The sequence below is a fragment of the Monodon monoceros genome, unplaced genomic scaffold, assembly GCF_005190385.1.
Source record: "Monodon monoceros isolate NGI ecotype Baffin Bay Population unplaced genomic scaffold, NGI_Narwhal_1 Super_Scaffold_2, whole genome shotgun sequence".
Classification (NCBI taxonomy): domain Eukaryota; kingdom Metazoa; phylum Chordata; class Mammalia; order Artiodactyla; family Monodontidae; genus Monodon; species Monodon monoceros.
Genome location: NW_021703776.1, coordinates 90,566,224 through 90,592,098, shown reverse-complemented (window position 1 = coordinate 90,592,098; position 25,875 = coordinate 90,566,224). Strand labels below are relative to the sequence as shown.

Genomic DNA, 25,875 nt, shown 5'->3' with positions numbered 1-25,875 from the left:
ATCATTTCTTCAAGAAAAATAATATATTAATAAATATGGAAGAGAGGAAAGTTAATGACCAAGATTTGGCAAATGTCGGTATCTATATTTTAAGTAACTTAAATTTAATTAAAATTTAAACATGCTTTAAGTAATGCAGACTAAAACTTCCCTATTACCTCAACAAATCTGTAGATGACTGTCGATTGACCCTCTTCCCTAAGAGTTCTCTCATGTTTTCTACGTTTTCCCTCAAGTATCTTCTTTCAACTACCCAAATTCTTTTCAACTTTTATTTAGGAGTGGAAGTAGATACAAGGCAGGAAGTAATTTTTGATAGATTATTTACTTATAAAATAGTCATGGGAATTCCCTGATGGTCCAGTGGTTAGGACTCAGCACTTTCACTGCTGGGGCCCAGGTTCAATCCCTGGTCGGGGGAACTAAGATGCCACAAGCTGCGTGGAGCGGCCAAAAAAAAAAAAAGAGTCGCATCTTCTATTTATACATCAGTAACAAATACATTCCATAAAGTTATTTTCAGAAAACTGAATTTAGTTTTAAGTAGTTTAACTTTAACAAATGGAGCTATGTGCCACTTAATTTTATGTAGACTTAATGTCTCAGTATTTCCTGGAATATGAGAAGGCAAAAGAAAAAAAAAGAGTTATTAACCACACTCACTCCATTTCTAATTCTTTGAGGACTAAACTAAGAGACACAAGAAAAAAGCCAAAAGGCAAAGAAAAGAGAAGAAGAGATTGAAAAAGGCATTGTATGAAAATGACAATTCATTTGGAGCCAAATATATATCTTGCTCTTATACTTGAGAGCTGTAGTATACTCAATGTCCCCATTATACATAGTTTAGAATGATCTGATTCTATAAAATAAAAATTCTGGAGGAAAAAGGTCAGATAGAAATATAAAACTTAACCTTTTATTCATCAAAATAATTTTTAGTTTTCAGAAGACATGATCCAAGAAAGCAATTCTCATCCCCCAGGAACCAGCAAATGCACAGAGGTAGTGTCTATTGTCTGTCTACTTACTTGGGTTCTCTCCCAGCTAAGATCATCTGGAATATGCCTACACAGGCCCCCCTCTTGCCTTCCCAATATTCAGGGTTGGGATCCAGCCTCTCTAAGACATCAAATGCTTTGGCTGAATAGTAAAACTGGCCCATCTGAATAAAAGAAAGTACTGTGGTAATACTTGTAGTCAAAAGATCACACAGAATGAAACTAAATGTAAAGATACCATGAAACATAATTTCATAAAACAAGTGCATGGGTAATGACAACATTTGCAATTAGCAAATTAGATAAATTTCAATTCCTTATTAAAACAAGAAGGAAAATCACAGTTTGTGTACATGAGTTCAATTTAAACCCCCTTCCCTTCATTAAGTTTTCAACAATATAACATTTCTTCTACATATAGTCAAGTTACACTGTAATCAACATATTTGTCATTTCTTCTAATCATATTCTAATCTTGAGGATAAACTCTGATGACTGTGATTTGAACTGGTTATTTTTCAAGTTTCCTCCATACATTCTGTAGATGACTACTATCATTCATTTTACGCTAATATGATACTATTCAACCCAAGAGGATGGTCTTTCCCTTACCTTGTCCCTAAAGTCTCAGAATGCCCAGATGTACACTGACTCCTACTCTAAACAGCAAGTCTTTTAAACATTTAATTCATTTTGACAAACTTCTTTCCCAAATATACTACACATTTCCTTGGCCTTGTAGAGTATGCTGACTATCATTAAATTTGGCTTAGATGAGGTTTCCTGATTGGCAATCATAAATGTATAGTGTTCACTGAAGTCTTCAAATTGCTTGGCAATCCTCCTTACTCAGTGCGGTTTCGTTACCTTTCCTTTCCTGTGAACTGTTCTTTTACACCTTTGCCAATTTCCTTAAGATCTCTACTGCATCTTAGCTTAGCTTTTTTCTATACTTCATAGGGAAGACACAACTCTCCTTCCTTCAGTTCAAATTATTCTTGTACCTTCATTACTCCTTCCCTCTTTTCTGCATCTCTCTCAGAAAGAAGTGTTCTTATTCCTTTTCAAGGTTAATCCTTCTTCCTATGTTCTCCTAAAAAAATTTTTTTTTGGTAAAGAAACACACCAAATGGTGTGGGAAACATACATGTACAGTTTAATGACTATAATGTCAATATAAGTGTAACTACCACCCAGGTCAAGAAATGAAACATTGACAGCAAAACAGAAGCTCTGTGTGTCACGTCCACACTACAACCCTCTCTTTCCCTATTTTCGGTAACTAGTAGTCTGACTTTTATGGTCATCAGTTCTTTGACCTTCTTTATAGCTTTATCAGCTATGTAAACATCTTTAGACAATATAATTGAGTGTTGCCTCTTAGTATGTTAGCTATATGAAATAAAGCTGTAAATATTCTTTTGTGTCTTGTATATGTTTTTACAATTCATCTATATTGCTGGATAGAGCTCTAGTTGGTTCATTTTTTAAAGCCTTTTTATTTTAAAACAATTATAAATTTACAGGAAGTCACAAAGATAGTACAGAGTGGTCCCATGTCCCTTTCAACCAATTTCCCCCATTATAGCTTATACAACTATAGTACAATATCACAATATCAAACCCAGAAAACTGACATCACTACTATGTGTATGTACAGTTCTGTCATTTAATCAAATGTGTAGGTTCATGTAACCACCACCCCTATCAAGATACAGATCTATTCCATCACCACAAAGCTGTACTCTCCTCCCAGCTGACCACCCCTAACCTCTGGCAATCACCAATTTTTTCTACATCTCTATAATTCTGTCATTTCAAGAATGTTATATATATGAAATCATACATCAGTTTTTTAAGATTGTGGTCTACGTTATTCTCATTGAATCTGCTTCCTAATCCAATCCTCTTCTGTACTAGCAGTGTTTTCTCAGGCCTCTTGCAATTCTATCTAGTTGCAGATTTGACATTTTCCTTCCTTGGCATTTGATAAAATAGGAACAAGAAAAAGAGTAATAAAAAACACTTTCTTTTTCTCTCTCCTGGTTCTTTTCTTTTCCTTCTGTTCATCTTCATCCTCTGTCTCTTTCACTGACTCTTCTTTCTATTTCTATCCCTTAAATAGTGGTGTTCCATGTGGTTCCTCACCCCATTCACTGGTTAATCTCATTCTCTCCCATACTCCACTGCTACTACTGCTACTGCTACTGCTACTACCACCACGACCATTAACTACTGTTAACTTCTAAAGCTACATCTCTAGTCCGAGCCTCTCACATGAATACCTGAGCTCCAGGCTCAGCCTGATAATTTCACACATGTAATATCTCTACCTGGGAGCCCCAAACACAGATTTAATACATCTAAAATTGAACTAAATTCCTGTCTTTTATGTTTTATTTTCCTCTGCCTTCCCTAACTCACTTAATATCATTGCCATCCACCAAGTTCTATTAAACATTTTCAAGTTTCCTATGTTTTAAATCCTTTTCCACTGATGGTGATTCACTTTATAATGTAATGATTCACTTTGCAATGAGCTATTATTGATTAATTTGATGCTAGACTCTCTTTACCTGACGTTTTCCTGTCTTTTGGACAGGAAGAAATATTCCCAAAATAGGAGTTTCCAGAATTTGAGGCTAACTTTTTAAAAAGCTTTTAATGTATAGGATAAGGCCCCAAACTCCTCCCTCTTCCCTGGCTTTCCAACTCCCTACACACACACACACACACACACACACACACACAGAGTTCGTCCTTTATTAAATCTGACTGCTTTTTTATTCTCTTTTTCTGGTTCCTTTGTCTTTCCTGTCCACTATTTGCACCATGGTTTCCCCAAAGGTTTGGTTTGCAACTCTCTTACTCTTCTTACTTTACTCCCTTATCGGTAATCTCACTTTTTTCAGGGCTTCAATTACTACTGAAGTGGTGATGATTTCTCCAGATTTGTCTCTCGATGTCAGAGGACATCATTCTTGAGCTTCAGAACAAAACTTCCAATTACCAGATGAATATCTCTATCTGCATGGTACCTAAAGATTCATAGCCTTTAGAAATCTAAAACCTCCTCTCTAAACCACTATTTCATACACATTATTTCATATTTCATTTATATGTATACATGTTTTATGTACATATAAAACCTTGAAATGCTGCCTATCTCTGAGTTCAGTTCATTCATAAAAGGGATGACATTTCTGATATCACGATGCGAATCCTCTCACCTATAGCCATTTAATCTCTAGGACACTTTCCCCTAATATTTAGTCAATGAAGCAATGTGATACTGATCTTCACTTTCCCCTTAGGTCTCACTCAGACGCACCTTGTAGCAGTCATTAGCAATGAGCTGTAAGAGGCTAAAGGACTCGCCAGAGGTTTCCATCTTGAGATAAAGTTCCCAGGCTAGTCTTGGTTTCTTATTCATAATGTCTACAAAGAGAAACAAAGATTTATGCTTTTTAAATGTACAAGAAATACACTTCTGCATCTTGCTAGTCTATGGATTTGGTTCTACGTTACAAATATACAAAGTAATGGTAAGCAGCCCTTACATGGGAAAGCTTACACTGTCGGCATTAAGCTGGTTTCCCCATCAGAACTCTACCATACTTAAAATACTTGAGTTAGGCGTTACATAGTTATATCTTTTTAGATTGGGTTGACTTCCAGTAGTTCCTACTTTGCTCATCTGCTGAAAAGTCATCTATCATTCATTCAATCCCACTCATACAGTTCCAGCCGCGCTTAGAAATCTAATTGCTAAAATTTTCCCATGACTTCAAAAACTCAGTGAATATTTTAAAACCAAGTGAAAAAAAAGGAGCAAGAGACAGACAGACAGACAGAGACGATAGGCTATATAGTACACACAAATTATGTTTTTGACATTTTATCGCTTTTCAGGCCTGCACCAAAGTGAAAAGGTAAATTAGCATAACAATATCATTTAACAAAAAACAATGTAAACTCAGACTCTGGAAGCTTTAATAGGCTAAAGGAAGAACTTGGCATCTTTTAGGACTGTTTATGCTACGTCAATGTCATATGGTAGAACTAATCACAGGGTAAACACATATAACACATGTACGTGGCCATCCTTACTAAGTAGCATTAACAACACTTAATCTCAGAGTTTACTCATTCTACAAAACAAAATTAGAAAACACTCAATAAAAGCATTGCTCTATAACATTTAAAAGAAGACTCACAGCACCGAGCTAACCAACTGAGGTAAATGTAGTCATTTTTCATCTTCTCACTTTGGATTAAAAGGAAAATCTGTAAGAGGAGGAAAAAGGGAATAAACATGAAGATGCTTTTACAATAAAAATATCCATAGCAGCTTGCCTTAGATTAATGAGCATTATAAATGACCAAATTCTATACAGGCCATTGAGAAAAGTAAAGGACAATTTTTGTGCTGATTTTAAAACACTTCTCTCAGTTATTGATATCACAAGGTAACATGAGGTTGGTGAGGATATAGAAGATTTGAACAGAATAATTAACAACTGCACATGCTACTGGGCAATAAAGCAAGTCTCAACAGATTTTAAAGGACTGGTGTTATACAGACCACACTCTATGACCACAATACAATTCAGTTAGAAATCAAAATAAAATAACCTGGAAAGGATAACATACACACTTGAAAATCATGAAACATGTTTTAGAATAACTCATTGTCAAAGATAATAAAAAGATCATTTCTAAACATAATGGAAATTAGAAAATACTTAGAATTTGAATAATAATGAGTTGAGTAATTTGTTGAATAATAACAAAATTAAATTAAATAATTCAATTGAATTATTTTGAATCATTCAGATAACCTATGGAGTTAGAAGTCAAGATAGTGGTTAGCCTTGTGGGAAAGAGATTGACTCAAAAAGGAGATGGGTGCATTCCCAGGGTTATGATAATATTCTATTTCATGATCTGGGTACTGACTATTTGGGTATGTTCACTTTAAAAATTCATCAAGCTGTGTACTTTGATTTGTATACTTTTCTCCATGTATGTTATGTTTTTATAAAATTTATCCAAAAAAGGAAAACATGAATGTGGTTATAAAATCTATATACCTATTTATATTGTACTTTTTAATATAACCTAAGAACAATAGAACTTTTAATAATCCTTTACCCTTAAACTTTTTATTTGAGAAAAAGATAACAATGTTTTTAGATAGAATTATTCAAACGCCTTCAAAAGCAGGTACCCACCTCTTCACCCTCGCTGGTATTGCCAGTTGCAGCTTTGGCTTGGGCATAATTAAAGTTAAAGATGTCATCATTATAGAAGTAACTCTGAAAAACATCCCAAGAACAGGTCACACTGAGCATTAACATATAAAATATGAAAACATCAGTCATACCAGGTAAACACAAAAATAATCTTAAGGAATTAGCTGATGCCACTACTACCACCACAGTAAAAGGGTGGTAGTAAAAGATACTCTAAAAGTATCTTATCTGTGACATACTATATACAGTATTTTGTATACAAAGTCATCTAGAAAATTCTACACTGACCTTAAACGAGTTGAGGTAAATCAAGACATCATCAAATTGCTTAAGCAGGAAGAAACAGGAAGCCATGCACTGCCTCCCTGGTATTGTATCTGAAATGGAATGGGAAAAGAAACCAGGTGTATTCATGAAACTAAAAGTTCTCTTTAGGGACTTCCCTGGTGGCGCAGTAGTTAAGAATCCGTGTGCCAATGCAGGGGACACGGGTTCGAGCCCTGGTCCGGGAAGATCCCACATGCCGTGGAGCAACCCATGCGCCACAACTACTGAGCCCGTGCTCTAGAGCTCATGCTCCACAATGAGAGAAGCCACTGTAATGAGAAGCCCGCGCACCAGAACAAAGAGCAGCCCCCGCTCGCTGCAACTAGAAAGGCTGTGCGCAGCAACAGAGACCCAACGCAGCCAAAAATTAATTAATTAATTAAAAATAATAGTTTAACAATATTAAAAAAAAAACAGTTCTCTGAGCTTCCCTGGTGGCGCAGTGGTTGAGAGTCCGCCTGCCAATGCAGGGGACACGGGTTCGTGCCCCGGTCCGGGAAGATCCCACATGCCGCGGAGCGGCTGGGCCCGTGACCCATAGCCGCTGAGCCTGTGCGACTGGAGCCTGTGCTCCGCAACGGGAGAGGCCACAGCAGTGAGAGGCCCATGTACCGCAAAAAAAAAAAAGTTCTCTTTAGCTGAACTTTGAGTTATTTTATAATTTAGAGACAGGAATGTATTCCAAGACATCTTTCTAGATTCTGAAATTACAGATTCTGTTCAGTGGACAAAACCTCAGCATAATGGAGGTCACAGTACTCAAGAATGACGGATAATCTCTCTTGCGGTTAACAGAGTCCCACATGAGCACATGTCCTACAGGCTAGAGTTTTCCCCAGATCTTTTCCAGGGCTTTGATTCTCTCACCCAACTCCAACACCTGCACACTCAACTAATGTGACTTAGTATCCATCATTACTCATCTAAGACAACCCAACACTTCTGGTCTCAAATGGAGAAATACTTTGCCATGGAACCATCTGATCCTGATCCTGACCAACATTTTGTCCGATAACAGATGCGTATTTGAAGTGGCAGAGGATTAGGACAACGCCTGGCCCTCACCACTGCCACTCCCAATCCTCCTTCCTCTGCTCAAGATTTTTCCCCCAAAACACTTAGCACAGGTATACTATATAATCTATTTTTTTAAAATATTTATTTATTTGGCTGTGCGTGGTCTTAGTTGCAGCATGCAGGCTCTTTTAGTTGCGGCATGCGGGATCTAGTTCCCTGACCAGGGATCCAACCCGGGCCCCCTGCATTGGGAGCGTGGAGTCTTAACCACTGGACCACCAGGGAAGTCCCCTATAATCTACTTATTATGTTTATAGTCTGTTCTCTCTAGACTGTACACTGCACAAGCATAGGGGGATTGGTTTGTTTTGTTTACTACTGTATCCCCAACACCACAATACACTTTTGTTGTACAAATGAATTGAAATGGGGAAAGAAAATATTATCCAACAAATAGTTTTGGTGAAACATTTGAAAGCAAATGAATATCCAGGGTTGATTAGAATGTTTAACAATCAGTGCAGCATGAACACTGTTCAGCAGAATAGATGCCAGCCATGGACAACTGGTACAGACAGCCATACTGGTTCGCACTGGTTAACTATCAGCCCTTCTCAGATCCCTTTCTCAAATCTTACACTGAATCTTCAGTGATGAGATTGATAGTTTAATAATAAAAATGAAGCCACAAAACTACTGGTGGGAAATATAGGTGAATATTATATAACTTCAGGGATAAAAAAGTATTTTCTAAGCTTGACACCCATGTAAGAAATCATTATAGAAAAGATAAATAAGATATGTTTTTATATGGAAAAAAAATACCATAGGCAAAGTTAAAAGCAAATGACCTACTGGAAAAATATCTACAGCATGACAAAAGTTTTATACATAAAGAGCTCTTGAGAAATCAATAAAAGTTAACATTTCAAATAAAAAACAGAATCAAATTTTTAAATCCCTTATGAACTAGAGAATATACTTATTCTCCTCTATTTATATATCCTCTCCTCCCATTTTAGCTGAGATGTTAAGAAGGGCTAATTCAATATTCTCTCCTGTGTCTGAGTTTCTACTTTATAATGGGAAGCCTAACAGATATATCCCTGGACAGAGAATCAAACTTCACCAGTCAGTATATGACCAACTCCAGTTATAAATCATGCTCACAAGTACAGATTCAGACATACCACATTCACTAGCTGATCCTCCCACCAACTGGAAGAACTGCTGGGCAATTTTCATATGATCCTTCTGAAAAACAAAGCAGAGCTGATACAGAAGAATAAGCTGAAAATACATTATTTGTATTACTTTGTGGTTTTAACATATTTGTCAGGATTTAACATATACTCTTGTTTTAAATCCTCCCCAAATCAATAGTACTAATTCTTATTAGCATAAGCAACTAGAAAATGATAATATGCAATTGAATTAAATTAGGGTCAGATAGAAAAGAAGAAAAAAATCCAATCCCCAAATTCTATCTTAAAAGTATCTTCATTGGGCTTCCCTGGTGGCGCAGTGGTTGAGAGTCCGCCTGCCGATGCAGGGGACACAGGTTTGTGCCCCTGTCCGCGAGGATCCCACATGCCGCGGAGCGGCTGGGCCCGTGAGCCATGGCCGCTGAGCCTGCGCATCCGGAGCCTGTGCTCCGCAACGGGAAAGGCCACAACAGTGAGAGGCCCGTGTAACACAAAAAACAAACAACAACAACAACAACAAGTATCTTCATTAAATGAACTCATTCATTCATTTAACAAATATTTATTGCTCTTTTATCATATATCAGACCTTGTGGTAGGGGCTATGGCTATAACAAGGAGTATTTATTAAATAAAATCATTAATTTATTCAATAGCTTTTTTTTTTTTTTTGCGGTACGCGGGCCTCTCACTGTCGTGGCCTCTCCCATTGTGGAGCACAGGCTCCGGACGCGCAGGCTCAGCGGCCATGGCTCACGGGCCTAGCCGCTCTGTGGCATGTGGGATCTTCCTGGACCGGGGCACGAACCCGTGTCCCCTAAATCGGCAGGCGGACTCTCAACCACTGCACCACCAGGGAAGCCCTCAATAGCTATTTATTGCCTATCTACTACATGAGGCACTTTGGAGTGAGCTGGAGATAAAAAGATTTATTTATATTACACTTTGTTCCAAAAAGAACTTACTATGCCGTATTCAGAGGAATAAAAGCTTAATTTTAGTCAGCATTTTGGTACTTATAAAAAGCTTTTCCAGAGAAACAATTATTCCCATTTTACAAATGTCAAAATTAAAGCTCAGAGGTATGCAAGGTTAAAAAAAAGTCAGTGAAGGGACTTCCCTGGTAGTGCAGTGGTTAAGAATCCATCTGCCAATGCAGGGAACATGGGTTCGATCCCTGGTCTGGGAAGGGATCCGCAGAACAGCTGAGCCTGTGCACCACAACTACTGAGCCTGTGCTCTAGAGCCTGCACACTGCAACTACTCAGCCTGTGAGCTGCAACTACTCAGCCTGCGAGCTGCAACTACTGAGCCCATGCACGACAACTACTGAAGCCCGCCCACCTAGAGCCTGCGCTCTGCAACAAGTCACCGCAATGAGAAGCCCGCACACGCTACAAAGAGTAGTCCCCACTCGCTGCAACTAGAGAAAGCCCGCACACAGCAGCAAAGACCCAACACAGCCAAACAAATAAAAATTTTAAAAGTCAGTGAAAATAAGAATGAATTTTTGCAATGATTTGCTCTTGTTATTATATATACACACTGTTTAACAATTGGGCTTTTTTTTTTTTTAACCAAAGCAGCAATTCTTAGGGTAGTAGCTTTCTTTTTTTTCTTTATTTTTTAATTTCATTTTATTTTGTTTTATTTTTTTGGCCACGCTGTGTGGCTTGCAGGACCTTAGTTCCCCAACCAGGGCTTGAACCCGGGTCTCTGGCAGTAAGAGCGCCAAGTCCTAACCACTGGACCACCAGGGAATTCCCCTTTTTTTGTCTTTAAATAACACAGAATTCTTTTCACAATGGAATCTGGACTGGGGGATATGGAGAAATAAAAGGAACTGCAAAAGAGCCTATTTGTAAGCTTATTGCTGTTGAAATTTGATGTTCATTTTGATCTTTTCCACACACATAACTTTGCAAGCTACAGATTACCAGTGATTTTATACTCACCGAACCCATTTCCTGGCCAAGGGCTGCATTGACCACTCCTTTGAGGATATACTCCTGGACACATGGAATATCACTAATTAATTTAAAAGGAATGTGGAACTATGAGATATCTTTCAAATAGATCATTTGCATCAATTTAATGCTTTATTTATATTATCAAAAGTTACCCAAAGTCACTTTTCTATGTTCTATCCCTGGTTTGAATGAAAGAATTAGCAGACTTTCATTTGTTTCCCAGGAAAGTATTCATATAACAGAATTCATCATATTTGTAAATTCTCAACCTTAAGCAGAAAAACTCAGTGGATACTCACAGGAGTTAAGTTTTATTTTTATTTCAATTCAGTGGAAAAAATTAACAATAAAATGTTTATGTAATAATTTTTACATCTTATCAGTCACTGCCATTCTCTGTGATGACATCATATATATATTATCAATATTCTTCCCTTTCCAATGATATAATAACCTTCCTTTGTTAGTGATCCCTTACCTCAAAAAGAAAAAGTATCCTCTGATTCTCCTTTGTAAGGTATTCTTGCTTTTGGAGTCCTGAGGCCTCACCTGTATCCCCTTCAGACTTGGTTCTGTTCTTTAATAGATACTCTCCTTAGCTTTATCAATTTTTATGTGGGTACTATTTTTATTTAAGAGGGCTCATAAAAAGAACAGAACAAAAGATGCTGAAGCCTTTAATACACAGGAGAAATATACCTGTTTATATCTAGAAACAGTTTTCAGTCAGTCTTTCACTCAGTGAGTGGGATGCCTACTACGTGCTTAATATACATAGTGTTGGAGATACAATACAGACACAATCCCTGACTGCAAGGAGCTAACAACCTAGCCGGGGACAAAGACATAGTACAGACAATCATACTGCTGACATAAGTTTCTATATCTAGTTTCATCAGAATTCTAGATTTCAGTATTTTCAAACATCAATCCTTTTGAGGAGATGACCACATATACGGGAGTTTACAAATATCAAAAAGCCCAGGATATTCATTCTCATCTCAAAAGTCTCACATAAAAAAAAAAAAGTCTCACATAACATTCCTAGATCAATATACACGATCTTTCCTGAGATTCTACAAGCAAGAATCTTCTCTAAGATGCCTTCTGAAATTCCACTTTCAACAGAACTTGGTTAGTAAAAATGCAACACATTCACAATTACCTGAGGAGTAGTAGGTTCCAGATCCTTAATTAAGTTATAAGCTTCTTGTACATCATCTGAAATATAAGAAATAAGTAGCTATACTAATCTGTATCCTAGCAAACTCTTCTGAAACAGTCTCCCAAACGATAAGATCCTTCAAACATTCATGGGAAGTATGATTTGTTTTTTTTGTCTCTTAACACTCCATCAAGTTCAATGTTGAGTAGTAGATAACCAAGTATCTGTAGGAAACCCATATTAAGCCATGGAGCACCTAAAAGTTCAAGCTAAAAATAAGCAATGGGGAAGTATATGCCAATGGCATTGTAATTATATAAGGAAAACAACCATTTTTTTAAAAGATATATAAAGTATGTAGGAGTGAAATGACATGAAGTCTGGGATTCGCTTTAAAATATTTCAGCAACAAAAACGGGAGAGGGAGGACAAATGAAGAAAGACTGGCAATATCTAGAAGACTGTTGAATCTGGGATGCATATTTGGGTGTTCATTTTGGATGTCCATACTATTAACTTGTTTTGTCTATGTTTGAAAATTTTTAGAATAAAAATTAATTTATAAAATATATAAAGTGTTTCTTTAATTCTCATCCAAAAGCATATTTCTTTGTGCTTATATATCAAATTAGAGAGAACTATTTGCAAGTTCATGTTCTTATGCTAATAAACACTTACATTTTCCTCAATGAGGAATATGTTGTCTGGTTGGTTTCTACCATGCAACTAAAAAGGCCCACACTGTTAGTCCGAGGTCCATGACAGAGTGCCAGCACCACTGCATGGTAACTCCTACCCTGTACTCACAACTGTTAGATAAAAGACTGCTTTAGGCATGTGTCTAACAATTTTATCCTTACTTAGGGGAAACAAATATCACGTTCTCTTTGCATCATACTATTTCTCATGAGAAGCTGGGGGTACAAATAAACAGAAAGGCAGACAATTAGAGCAAATAGAAAACAATTAATGATGAAAAAGAAAAGACTCAAGAAAATGTACATTACACATAGGGGAACATTACACATCGGGGAACACAAGAAAAAGAAGAAACAAGGGAGGGGAAGGAAAAAAAACAGAAAAACTGAAATAGAATGAATAGAGAACAAAGGGCAGAAAAATAAGAGGAAAAGAAAAGAACAAAATGAGTGAGAGATTGGAAGCAACAGAAGAGGAAAGAGAGAATAAAGAGAAAAGGCACAACAAATAAATACCAATAAATTTGTTCTGTCCTACGAGCCTGCTGCAAACATATTTTTGGAAGTATTATGAATTGATTTTAAAGATTAAGCAAGTAGTTCAGTTAGAGATTAAATGTTCTAAAATATCTTAAATAGGCAAGACCAAGACACAGTTTTCTTACCTTGACGAAGGTAGTAAATCACTAAGTTTAGCCTAGCTTCAGGAATGACATCAACCAGGGGAGGCAAAACCTGCAAAGCCCCTTCACCTCCTCGGAAAACAACCTAAAGACAGAGAAACTCTGCGTTATGGTAAAAACTATGAGTTCACTTATTGGTAGAAATGTGTAAGCAGCTGACACAACAGTTATTCTTTGAAAGGATGAATATATTTTTGAAGCCCTCTCTATAAACACATGACCTTGACCTAATTAAAACCATCCTAAATCATAAGAAATAGAATAAAGGCATAACCTTATTGCATACATTTCCTTCTCTCCTCGTAAGAACTGTAGACAACTCTTAAAGTACCCAATAATTAATGAAACTTTTTTTCTAGACAGATATTCTCTACCAAAAACTCCATGAAGGAATTTATATACTCTTTCAGAGACTGTTGCCTCACCTCTAAATGGCATTAGTAATGTCTACCTTTCAGGGTTATCACGAGGATTAAATGAGTTAAAGTGGGCTAAATGTGTGGCACATAGTAGGTAATATTTCATTTAGTTTTTCAGTAAATATTCATTAGCACTTACTATATGCTTGGTATTGTAATAGCAGGGCTACATCAGGAACAAGTCACTCCCCTGTCACTATATAGGCTATACTCAGGTGGGGAGAGACCTTCAAAGAGCAAACTTAAGTATGTTGTCGTATGATAATAAATGCTACAGAGAATAGCTAAAACAAAAGCACCATTCATGAAAGGACAGTTTTGCATACTGTTCTGTACTCAGAGCCTAGCACAGTACCTGGCACACAGTTATTTCACAAATAAATATACAGAAATCAAGGCAATCAGGCATAAACTACCTAATCTCTTTTTTCTACATCAAAGTATCCATATGGTCACCTTATTTGCTTCCTCCTTGTCTGAGATACTCCCTTCTCTTGCCAAGATTAATTCCTACATCTATCTTCTTTGATGTCATAACTTCTGACTCCATCTAGATCTTGTTTCTGCATTAATCAATCATTCTATTTCATTAATCCTGGTCCCATTTCTCAACTTCAAACATGCACAAAGGTTTCTGCTCTCTCGAAAAATCTTCCACTTGGTGCCACTGTTCCCTCTGGATAACACCTTATTTTTCTCCTTTCTTTCAACACCACACTTTAAAAGTATGTAGTTCCCTGCTTCAACTTTCTTCTCATCCTCTCACTCCTTAAGTTCCCAGAAAACTTGCTTCTGCTCTCTGCACACTAGTAAACTCACTCTACAAGTCACAAATTAACCCCTTTGGCCAAATTCAATGGACTATTCTGTCCTCTTGCTCCATGACATACCTGCAGTTTTGACACTGATGGAATAGCATGACAACAATAGCACTGTCTACTATATGCTTACTATATGCTGCATACTGCTTGAGGTACCTTATATACATTACCTCATTTCATCTTCACAAGGGAATAAGGTAGGTACTGTAATTTCCCCTATTCCACATATGAGAACATGGAGACTCATCAATGTTTTGTGACTTACCCAATGTTACAAAGCTAGTACATGGTATAACTTGATTTTGACCTCAGATCTGACTCCAAAAGTAGATGTTAATAACAACAATTTATATTGCTTAATATTTTTCAGGTTTTGTTTTAGACATTAAGGTAATCTGTATTCATTGGAAAAAACTTACATATACTATTAACAACAGGAAAAAGGAAAATTTCCATTTTTTCACTTTTCTCTTTAATCCCACCCTCCAAGAATAATTCCTATTGCTAGCTAATATGCATCTCCCAGTTATACATACATATAACAGTTCTTTATTCTGGCTGTATATTATGTCCACTTGGGAAACTTTTAAGAAAAGTACTCATGGCCGAACCCTAGCCAACCATTCAGTAAAAATCTCACCCATCATTATTTTAAAAAATCTCCCAGGTGATTAAAATGTGTACCTGTAATGACATTACAGTTAGAAGCAACCTAAGTGTCCATCAACAGATGAATGGGCAAAGAAGATGTGGTCTATATATACAATGGAATATTACTCAGCCATAAAAAAGAATGAAACTTTGCCATTTGCAGCAACATGGATGGACTTGGGGGGCATTACGCTAAGTGAAATAAGTCAGACAAAGAAAGACAAATACTGTATGATAACACCTATATGTGGAATCTAAAAAATGCAGCACACTAGTGAATATAACAAAAAAGAAGCAGACTCACAGATATTGAGAACAAACTAGTGGTTACCAGTGGAGGGTGGGGCAATATAGGGGTGGAGAATGGGAGGTACAAACTACTGGGTGTAAGATAGGATACAAAGATGTATTTGTACAATGCAGAGAACACAGCCAACATTTTGTAATAATTGTAAATGGAGTGTAACCTTTAAAAATTGTATAAAAATCAGAAAAAATATTTAAAAATGACATTACTGTTGACCCTTGAACAATGGTGGAGTGGGTGGTTTAGAGGCACTGACCATCCACACACTTGAAAATCCGAGTATGATTTATAGTCAGCCACCCACATCCATGGTTCCTCCACATCCGAGGATTCAACCAACCTCAGACCGTGCAGTATTTACAACTGAAAAAATTCTGTGTATAAGTGGACTCATGCAGTTCAAACCCGTGTTGTAGAAGGGTCAACTGTACATTATCTAGGTGCTTTTTCTCGCCTGCCCTTTCTTGAGATATTTTCTTATCTTCCTTCTTCCAGCCACTTAAATACAAATGCTCTCCTGAAGCCATATTTTTCTCTGTTTTTAACCCTTTCTTCAACTATCACTACTCTTAAGAAAACTCCTAAGCCTGTTCTCTGGTCTTAATCTCTTTCCAAGTTTAATTTCCAGACTACTACCTCTAACACATCACTTTCCACAAAAATTAATCTGTCTTTAATTTATAAACTAGACTAGAAGTGAAAAGATTAGAGCCAGAAGCTTATAATAAAAAATAACCACAGAAAACGCTATCTGTGATGGAGGCCTGAATTAGAGGAGGAATGAAATGAATATAAGACAATACCAACAAAGAATTAATAGGATTAAGTGACTGAGTAGCTATCAGAGATAAAGGGGAAGAGAAGTCTAAAACAACTACAGTTTTCAGCATTCATACTTAGAGACTTGGTGCCAAAGAAGGTACAGAGAAAAAAGAAGGAAAAGTAGTAGTCATTATTATTGCCATTTTCAGATGAGGAATCTGAAACTCAACAATATTAAATAATTTTCTCAATGTCCCGGGTGCCTGAGTTGAATGCAGCTGCTTTGCACCCACTCTACTGCATAGTCAATGGAATCAAACTTGAAACTTCATCTGAATGTTTTTTTTTTTTTTAGCAATGGCCATCATAATCCAGCCCTACACCTAACCCCCTTTTTACTTTCTCACTAAGTAAAACTTTAATTTTTCACTGTGCCCCAGTACAAACTTTCTGTTCTAGTAAATTCAAACTGCTCACAACCTATCACATATGTCTTCTTCGCTCATTCATCCATGTCCCTGCCACAGATGAACCCTATAAATCCCATCCATCTTCCAAAGACCAGCTCAGGTTTTACTTTCAGCAGAATATCCTTCCCATTTATTATAACCCAAAGGGATATGTTCCTTTGTCTTTGCCAACAAAATGAACACGTGGATCTCACTGCCTTACACTTCTTTCTAAATGTTAAGTATGTATTACTGCCCTCCCAATAAGGATTTGCTTGAGGAAAGAACCTGATATCTTAAACTCATTCTCTCTCCTCCACAGCAAGAAAGAGTTTACTTAAAGTAGAGAAATACTTGTTGAGATAACTCCCTTCATTCATCTTTCTAACCACTGTGATGTACCAAAATAGGGTAGGCCTCAAGTCAGTCAAGACTGCAAACTATTATTCACCAGATTGTGCCTGATGAGCTCTTTAGCAAATTCAAAGGAAGAAGAAGCGTTGTCCATCAAGCTTTTGAGTTCTGCCTGAAATTAAAAAAGGAAAGCCTTATGAAAATGAGAACTGTATAGTTCTTATATCACATATAAAATGTTACAACATTTTATGGTTTACAAAGAATTTAACATGCTGTTCCATTAGTTCTGCAGGACTCTAAGAAATGATCAACGTAATTATTATTATCCTCATTTTACAGATGAGAACACTGAGGCTTATAAACATTAAGTGATTGAACCTTACACTAATCAGCAAGTCTGAAACTGGTGAACCCAAGTTTGTCGACTCCTAGAGTTAGTCTTTTCTTTCAGGTGACAAACTTTTAACAACTAAGGTTGATTCTTATATCTGACCATTCCACCTATGTCCTGAATTTTCATACTATCTCCTTCCTGCTGAATTGGCCTTAATTTACATGATGCAATTAACATAACTTCTCCCCTCTATGTTATTATTTATTAGACCTATCAGATCTCTTCTGTATTGTCGTGCACCCTTAACTTCCCTTAGAAGAAACGGTCAGCCATTTCCACAGTGTCTTCACTAATGTCCCAGACTCACTTATCCCCTTCCTCAGCTTTCTGCTATTCCCATCTTGCCACTCTTTAATTTTTTTTTTTTTTTCTGTACGCGGGCCTCTCACTGTTGTGGCCTCCCCCGCTGCGGAGCACAGGCTCCGGACGCACAGGCTCAGCGGCCATGGCTCACGGGTCCAGCCGCTCCGCGGCATGTGGGATCTTCCCAGACCGGGGCACGAACCCGTGTCCCCTGCATCGGCAGGCGGACTCTCAACCACTGCGCCACCAGGGAAGCCCCGCCACTCTATAATTTTGATTAAACCTCCTCACCTCCTTTTTCTACTTCCATCAGTGGGTACCTAAGCTTTTCCGGATAAAATAATTAAATCCTTGATTATTCTCACTAAGCACTACAAACTTTTTCTACCTGATGTCACATAGGAATGCACACCTATTCAGCAATCCATTTATTAATCTCCTCTCTTGTCCACAGCAGTAATTCCAAAGCCTTGGGTCAGGGGTCCCCAACCTTTTTGGCACTGGGGACCAGTTTCGTGGAAGACAATTTTTCCACAGATGGTGGGGGGGGGCAGGGGGATGGTTCAGGCAGTAATGGGAGCAATGGGGAGCGCAGATGAAACTTCGCTCGCTTGCCTTCCACTCACGTCCTGCTGTGCGGCCCGGTTCCTAGCAGGCAGCGGACCAATACCGGACTGTGGCCTGGGGCTTGGGGACCCCTGCCTTGGGTAATATTAGGCTAGTTCAGCAGTTTTCAAGCTTTTGGATCTCAAGATCTTTTTTAAGTCTTAAAAATTATTAAGGATCCCAAAGAGTTTTTGTTTATGTGGGTTATAGCCATTCATATTTATTGTATTAGAAATTAAAACAGAAATTTTAAGTAATCAATTAATCAAAAGTAGTAATAAACCCACTACACATTAACACAAATAACATATTTTTCACTAAAAAAACTGTATTTACCAAAACAAAAATTTAGTGAGAAGAGTGCTGTTTTATATTTTTGCAAATCTCTTTAATGTCTGGCTTAACAGATGACAGCTGGATTGACATATCTGTATCTGCAATCAATCTATTTTGAAATCATGTTGTCCCTGGAAAACTTCACTGCACACTTGAGTGAATGAAAGTGAAAAAACAAAATCTTTTAGTATTATGATAGCTTTGATCTCAGGCAGGGCCAGCCAGGAATAAAGGTGAGGCAAGTGAGCTACCTAGGGCGCAAAATTTAAAGCAGCACTCACTGCACATGAAAAGATGTTCAACTTCATTAGTTATCAGGGAAATACAAATCAAAATTACAATGAGCTTCAACTTCACATCCACTGGGATAGCTAGAATAAAAAAGTCAGATAACAACAACTGTTGGCAAGGATGTAGAAAAATTGAAACTCTTATACATTGCTAGTGGGAATGTAAACTGGTGCAGCCACTCTGGAAAACAGTATGACCCAACAATTCCACTCCTAGGTATATACCCAAGAGAAATGAAAACATGTTCAAAACATGTCCAAAAACATGTATACAAATGTTTACAGCAGCATTATTCATGATAGGAAGAAGGTAGAAACAATCCAAATAACCATCCCCTGACAACTGGAAAAATAAAATGTGGTCTATCCATACAATGGAATATTATTTGGTCATAAAAATGAATGAAGTACTAAAACATGCTATAACATGATGAACTTCATAAACATTATGGTAAAGTAAAAGAAGCCAGTCATAAAAGGTCACATATTGTATGATTCCTTTTACAGGAAATATCCCAAACAGGCAAATCCATAGAGACAGAAAGTAGATTAAGTAGTTGCTTAGGGCTTGGTGAATGGGGGTTGATAGCTATAGGGTATGGAGTTTCTTTTTGAGGTAATGGAAATGTTCTAAAATTGACTGTGGTGGGAATTCCCTGGTGGTCCGGTGGATAGGACTCCGTGATTTCACTGCCGAGGCCGAGGGTTCGATCCCCCATCAGGGAACTAAGATCCTGCAAGTCTCATGGCACAGCCAAAAATAGAGGGAAAAAAAAAAAAAGAAGTGCTTAAAAATAAATAAATAAAATTGTCCATGATGAAGATTGCACATAGTGGTGAATATACTAAAAACCACCGAATTGTATACTTTAAAGGGGTGAACTGTATGGTATGTTACATATATCTCAATAAAGCTGTTAAAACATAAAATTATAAATAGAAGATGTAGGTCATCTTATAATATGTTAGAGTGAAAATGACCTTTCTAAAAGCACGACAACTTGATAGAAATCATGTAAGAAATATTCCTCATGAAACATCAATACGTGATTTTACGTTCAAATTTTCTGTGTCCTATATCAGGGTTTTGTCTTTTCAATCTAATTCATCAATCTTTGTCTTTAATTGAGAAATCAAACCTTTTAAATGTAATTACAGATAAGCTGGATTTGAAAAAGGCAAAACAATAGGTGTTTAGAAGCCTATAAATGTGACTGTGTTCCAGCCTATGAAATCTTCGATAATTGCTCAGTTCACTGAGAGTTTACAATGTATGTGAAGGTAAGGACTTTGCAGACATCACAGAAACCTACAATAATGCAGTACTATTAGTTTGCATATTTTGCAGATAATGCTTAAGGAGGTTAAGTAGTGCACTGAAAGCCACACAGCTAGTAAGCTAGGATTGGAATACGGTCTATCTGATTTCAAAGCTCCCGCTCTTAATCACTACCGAAGCCCTCCCAGTTTGGGGGGATAAAATTTCTTTATCCTCTGAAACCAGTGTTCTTCTTCCTTTTACCAGCATCCTATATTCACTGCTTCTATTTCTTCATCATCTACTTGTCATTCCTCTGCCATATCCTTGAGGACAATTCTCAATCCAAGTGATTACTCATTCACTCTTTATCTCCTTGCCACCTAGCTTCAACACCCAATAATAATGATGCCCTAATCAGAGTAGGAAACCCCAGTTAGGAAATCCAATGGCTTTTTCTCAATCTGTATCTTTATTGACCTCTTTTGAACCTCCTCCTTCTTCTAATGTGATTCACCCTTAATTTGTTAGTCATATTTTAAATTTCTCATTCAACCATTACTTAGTTGGCATCAACTTTGTGTGTGCATTGTGACAGGTCCTGGGATACAAATGTCAAAGGACAGTCTCAACCCTCAATGAGCTTGTCTAGATTAAAGATAATTAAAGCAGGTTAATGAGGCCTTGCTCAAGTAGGATCCGCCACCATCTGGACCCTAAGGGCCCCAGTGCAGCTCAGGGCCATGGCTCTGTGCTGGCCCATGGCCATTGGCCTCAACAAAGGCCACAAGGTGACTAATAACGTGAGCAAGCCGAGGCCTAGCCACCGCCACGGGCGCCTCACCAAGTATACCATGTGCGTGCGAGACATGATATGCAGCTTTGCCCCTTAAGAATGGCGGGCCACGGAGCTGCTCAAGGTCTCCAAGGACACACGGGCCCTCAAGTTCATCAAGAAAAGGGTGGGGACACACTTCCATGCCAAAAGGAAGAGACAGGAGCTGAGTAATGTCCTGGCAGCCAGGAGGAAAGCAGCAGCCAAGAAGGACGGAGCTCCCTCCCTTCAGTGCGTAATAAAACCTCTTCAGAAGAAAAAAAAAAGAAAATTAGGCAACTACCAAATAATAAGTATGATTTTATATATAGATATAAAATCATACATAATAGCCATATTATTACCAATTATTTGTTGGTAAGATATAATAACCATATTATTTGATTACATTTAAATAATCATGCTTACTACTTGGTAGCTATATTATTACGTATATATATAAATTAAGAGCAAGAGGAATGTACACCTAAGTTTGCAGTAAATTTTAGTGGTTAAGTCTCTGGGCTTTAGAGTCAGGGTTTGAGACCTGAATTTCTCACTTGTTAGTTGTATAACCTTGGGTAAATTGTTCAAAGTACTTTAAGAATTGAGTGAGGGCTTCCCTGGTGGCGCAGTGGTTGAGAGTTCGCCTGCCAATGCAGGGGACACGGGTTTGTGCCCCGGTCCAGGAAGATCCCACATGCCGCAGAGCGGCTGGGCCCGTGAGCCATGGCTGCTGAGCCTGCGCGTCCACAGCCTGTGCTCCACAACGGGAGAGGCCACAACAGTGAGAGGCCCGCGTACCGCAAAAAAAAAAAAAAGAATTGAGTGAATCATTACAGATTATTTCATGTTTACTATAGAAGATCAGAATGCTTTGGTGTCTGGGGAGATAATGACCTATACAATATAGAGCCCATTATAAAAATTACTAGAGGAATGTCTGCTTTTAAATGGTTTAATAAAATTAACATAGGTAAACACAAATTATATCCTCTCGCTACCAAAAACAAAAATAGCTTCTTCGGGTACCTTTGACATAGTCATCTACTGCTGGAGAACTTTACAAAATCAACATGCAATCTACATGGACACAATTTCAAATGAAAAAGCATGCCTTTAGTGAATGGGAAGTGCAGTCTGGTACCCTGACATGGACACCGTCAGACCTACAGCAGATTGGTTAGCCATGCCACCCATACCAGACTCTGGAAAGAACATGTGCGGACAAAATGTAAACATGTAATAGGTTGGACCTTATACTAAAATTGGCGAGGTCCCCAAGACTGACTCAAGATAGAAAGGCAAGAATACACTTCTCTTCTTTCATTTATTCTAAAAAAAACTCTAATGAGATCAAATTGCAAATCCAGTTTACTATTAAACTGCTGATGCTGGGAACTAGCCAATTAGGCAGACTCCAGGGACTCTAGTTGAAATGAGTATTCCAAGAATGTATTTTATATAATATCGATATATAAAGGGACCACTCCATTGCATACTAAGCAATTTAATTGATAGGCATTTCTTTTGCCACAACTGACCACCTTTATCGACATAAACCATGAAAAGTGAATCTGGGCATATGTTAAGGACGTGTTCTCCAACCACCAGCTGCTAAACACTGTTTCACCCAGCAGTTGAATCTGCTGTTAGTGTAAAGTATGTTTACATACTTTATAGGGAAATACAGGGTAATTCAAACTGGAATTAAGTAAATTAAGAACAAATTATGGGACTTCCCTGGTGGTGCAGTGGTTAAGAATCCGCCTGCCAATGCGGGGGAAACGTGTTTGATCCCTGGTCCGGGAAGATCCCACATGCTGTGGAGCAACTAAGCCCGTGTGCCACAACTACTGAGCCCGCATGCCACAACTATTGAAGCCTGCACATCTAGAGCCCGTGCTCCACAACAAGAGAAGCCACCGCCGTGAGAAGCCTGCGCACCGCAACGAAGAGTAGCCCCCACTTGCTGCAACTAGAGAGAGCCCGCGTGCAGCAACGAAGACCCAATACAGCCAAAATAGAAATTAAAAAAAAAAAAAAAAAAAGAACAAATTTCATCACTACCTCAGCAGCTTTGCCATTGTAAAGGCGAAAATGATTACAGGCCTTAAGATTGAGTGCGATGGTACTATCAGGAATTTGCTGAAGATAAACAGCCAGAACTTCTTGAGACACATCATAGTAATCCAGCTTGTAGTAACACAGGGCCACATAAACATTGAGGGCAAGGTACTCCCTATTAGATGAAAGAATTAAGGATTAACAATTTAAGTCTACTTCATAGAAATGTTGTCAAACTACAGACCTTTTTAATGGCTCAAATGGACAGCAAGGCAAAGAGGACATTTCTTCTTTTAAAGAAAAAAGAAGGATATAATCAGTGTAGCATCTTTCTTTTTGTATTATAATATTTAAGTGTTTTGACATAAGCAGAGTAAAAGACGACAACTAGAGGAGAAAGGGAAAAGTTCAACTACTACCTATTCATGTTTAAAAAAACTTACATAATCAGTAATCGAGTATAAACTCAAATAAGCAGGCAAGGCAAGTAGATTTGACGACTGAGAATGGGAATGGGTGGGAGATTGTGACAGTAAAGCAAAGGAAGGGAGAAGGGAAGTGTATGAGATATTTTTGGGATGCAGGAGAGAAGCTAAGTGGTCAGTGATAAAGTTGGAACATTAATTCTTCAGAATGATTTGTTTCCAATTTTGTCAGCAAGTTACCTACAGTGTAACCAAAACACTGAAATTGATACACCTAGACCATGCATTTCCAACAGGTGTGATATCACCCACAAAGGGGCAAAAATTTGTTCTTATGGAGAGGTGGAAAATCATACTCATTTTATAAAGCATAGATATACATACAGTACATAAACAGATATACAATATATCTATGGTATTGAAACTTCATGGGAGGGCAATTAACGGGGGAAAAGTCTAAAAAGCGTCCTTGGTAGGTCAATAATGAAATAAAGGTGGAGAAACCCTGATCTAGACAATAAGGAGTTCTTAATCTAACCAGATTATTAGCTAAATAGATTTGAACACATGGTGATATTAGATCCAAAGGACACTAGGTCCTCAGCCAAACTAGGTACAGAAGAAAGTAACAAAATGAGATTTCAAGGAGGCATAAATGGACACAGACCTGTTATCTAGCAGTATTCGCTTATAAATATCAATAGCTTCTTGGTAGTGAGATCGCATATAGTGGATTGAGGCCAAACTGAGTTGATCTTCTGTGATATCCTGAAGATTCTGATGAAAGTTCATCAATTTCTTCTCATCATTAAACTAAAATTGTAAGACAGCAAAAGCCGTGTAAAGATTCACATTAGAGTACGGTTACAGAAATCAACACCTATGTAATGGATATTTTAGCTTCCCCTTCTCCTTCAGCCATTTGTCTCTGTTCTATTTCCCTTCAGCTCCTGGTGTTCTTTACCTCTCCTTCAGAGAAAGAATAAAAATAGTCTCTGGGGACTTCCCTGGTGGCGCAGTGGTTAAGAATCTGCCTGCCAATGCAGGGGACATGGGTTCGAGCCCTGGTCCAGGTAGATTCCACATGCCGCGGAGCAACTAAGCCTGTGCGCCACAACAACTGAGCCTGCGCTCTAGAGCCCGCAAGCCACAACTACTGAAGCCCGCGTGCCACAACTACTGAGCCCGCATGCCACAACTACTGAAGCCCATGCACCTAGAGCCTGTGCTCCGCAACAAGAGAAGCCACCGCAATGAGAAGCCCGTGCACTGCAACGAAGAGTAGCGACTGCTAACCGCAACTAGAGAAAGCCCACGTGCAGCAACAAAGACCCAACGCACCCAAAATAAATAAATAAATAAACATTAAAAAAAATTTTTTAAAAAATAGTCTCTGGAGGCAGAGCCTTAACAATGGAAAGCCTTTAAGTTACAGCTCATATTAATTACTTGACACCCCTCTTCTTACCTTCTTTTTCTTTTCTATTTCTTTCTTTATATCTTCTCCCTTTCCTTTTTCTCTCTGTCTCTATCTTTTATACATGCTGTTTATAAGAGAGACATTTAAAATAGAAGGACACAGAAAGATAGAGAGTGAAAGGATGGGAAAAGATACAATAAGCAAACACTAACCAAAAGAGAGCTGGTGGAGCTACACAAATACGACAAAGTAGTCTTTACATGAAGAGAGATTTTTGGAGATAAAGAGAGACATTTCATAATGATAAATGTTTCAGTCCACTAGATGGACATAACAATTCTAAATCTGTAACACTTAATGATAGTTTGCAAAACATGTAAAGCAAAAATCGAAAGAACTAAACAGACAGACAGATAATTATAGCATGAAGTTTTTTTTGTTTCCCCCCACACTGCCTGGCTTGCAGGATCTAGCTCCCTGGCCAGGGACTGAACCCGTGCCCTTGGCAGTGAAAGAGCAGAGTCCCAACCACTGGACCAACAAGGAATTCCCAAAATTTTTAAATGCACCAAAAATAATTATTTTCAAATACTACCTTTGGACAATTAGATAAACTTCCTGTAAAATAATCTAGTACTATCAATTAAAAGCTTTAAATTTTTATTGTTCATACTCAGTAACTCAGTAAGTCCATTTTAGGATGTTAGAATCACATTTTTGTCATTAAAATTAAAACCAATCTGGAAGTTAAATAACTAGAAGTGTTGAATGAATTGTGGCACATGCATATGATGGATTGTTATTAAAAAAAAGTCTGGTTTTTAAGACTAGTGACTCAGGGGTACACTCGTACTACAAAGATAAGTTAAAAAAAA

General features: G+C 37.8%; 1 protein-coding gene, 1 non-coding gene and 1 pseudogene across 2 annotated transcripts in view; 2 read left to right on the top strand and 1 right to left on the bottom strand.

Moving 5' to 3' along the window:
• TTC26 (tetratricopeptide repeat domain 26) overlaps window positions 1-25,875 on the bottom strand; it is a 36,425-nt gene that overhangs the window by 3,118 nt on the left and 7,432 nt on the right. The window contains exons 6-17 of the mRNA XM_029234405.1: window positions 24,248-24,393; window positions 23,159-23,330; window positions 17,182-17,256; window positions 13,304-13,406; window positions 11,941-11,996; window positions 10,761-10,814; window positions 8,791-8,854; window positions 6,545-6,633; window positions 6,236-6,319; window positions 5,219-5,288; window positions 4,333-4,439; window positions 1,032-1,165 (exon numbers count right to left, since the gene is read on the bottom strand). Of these exons, the coding sequence (XP_029090238.1) occupies window positions 1,032-1,165; window positions 4,333-4,439; window positions 5,219-5,288; window positions 6,236-6,319; window positions 6,545-6,633; window positions 8,791-8,854; window positions 10,761-10,814; window positions 11,941-11,996; window positions 13,304-13,406; window positions 17,182-17,256; window positions 23,159-23,330; window positions 24,248-24,393 (1,154 nt within the window). The remainder of the gene's footprint in view (window positions 1-1,031; window positions 1,166-4,332; window positions 4,440-5,218; window positions 5,289-6,235; window positions 6,320-6,544; window positions 6,634-8,790; window positions 8,855-10,760; window positions 10,815-11,940; window positions 11,997-13,303; window positions 13,407-17,181; window positions 17,257-23,158; window positions 23,331-24,247; window positions 24,394-25,875) is intronic.
• On the top strand, window positions 350-421 carry TRNAE-UUC. Its single transcript has one exon. It is a non-coding gene; the product is annotated as a tRNA-Glu (tRNA).
• Window positions 21,018-22,786, top strand: LOC114901812 (annotated as a pseudogene).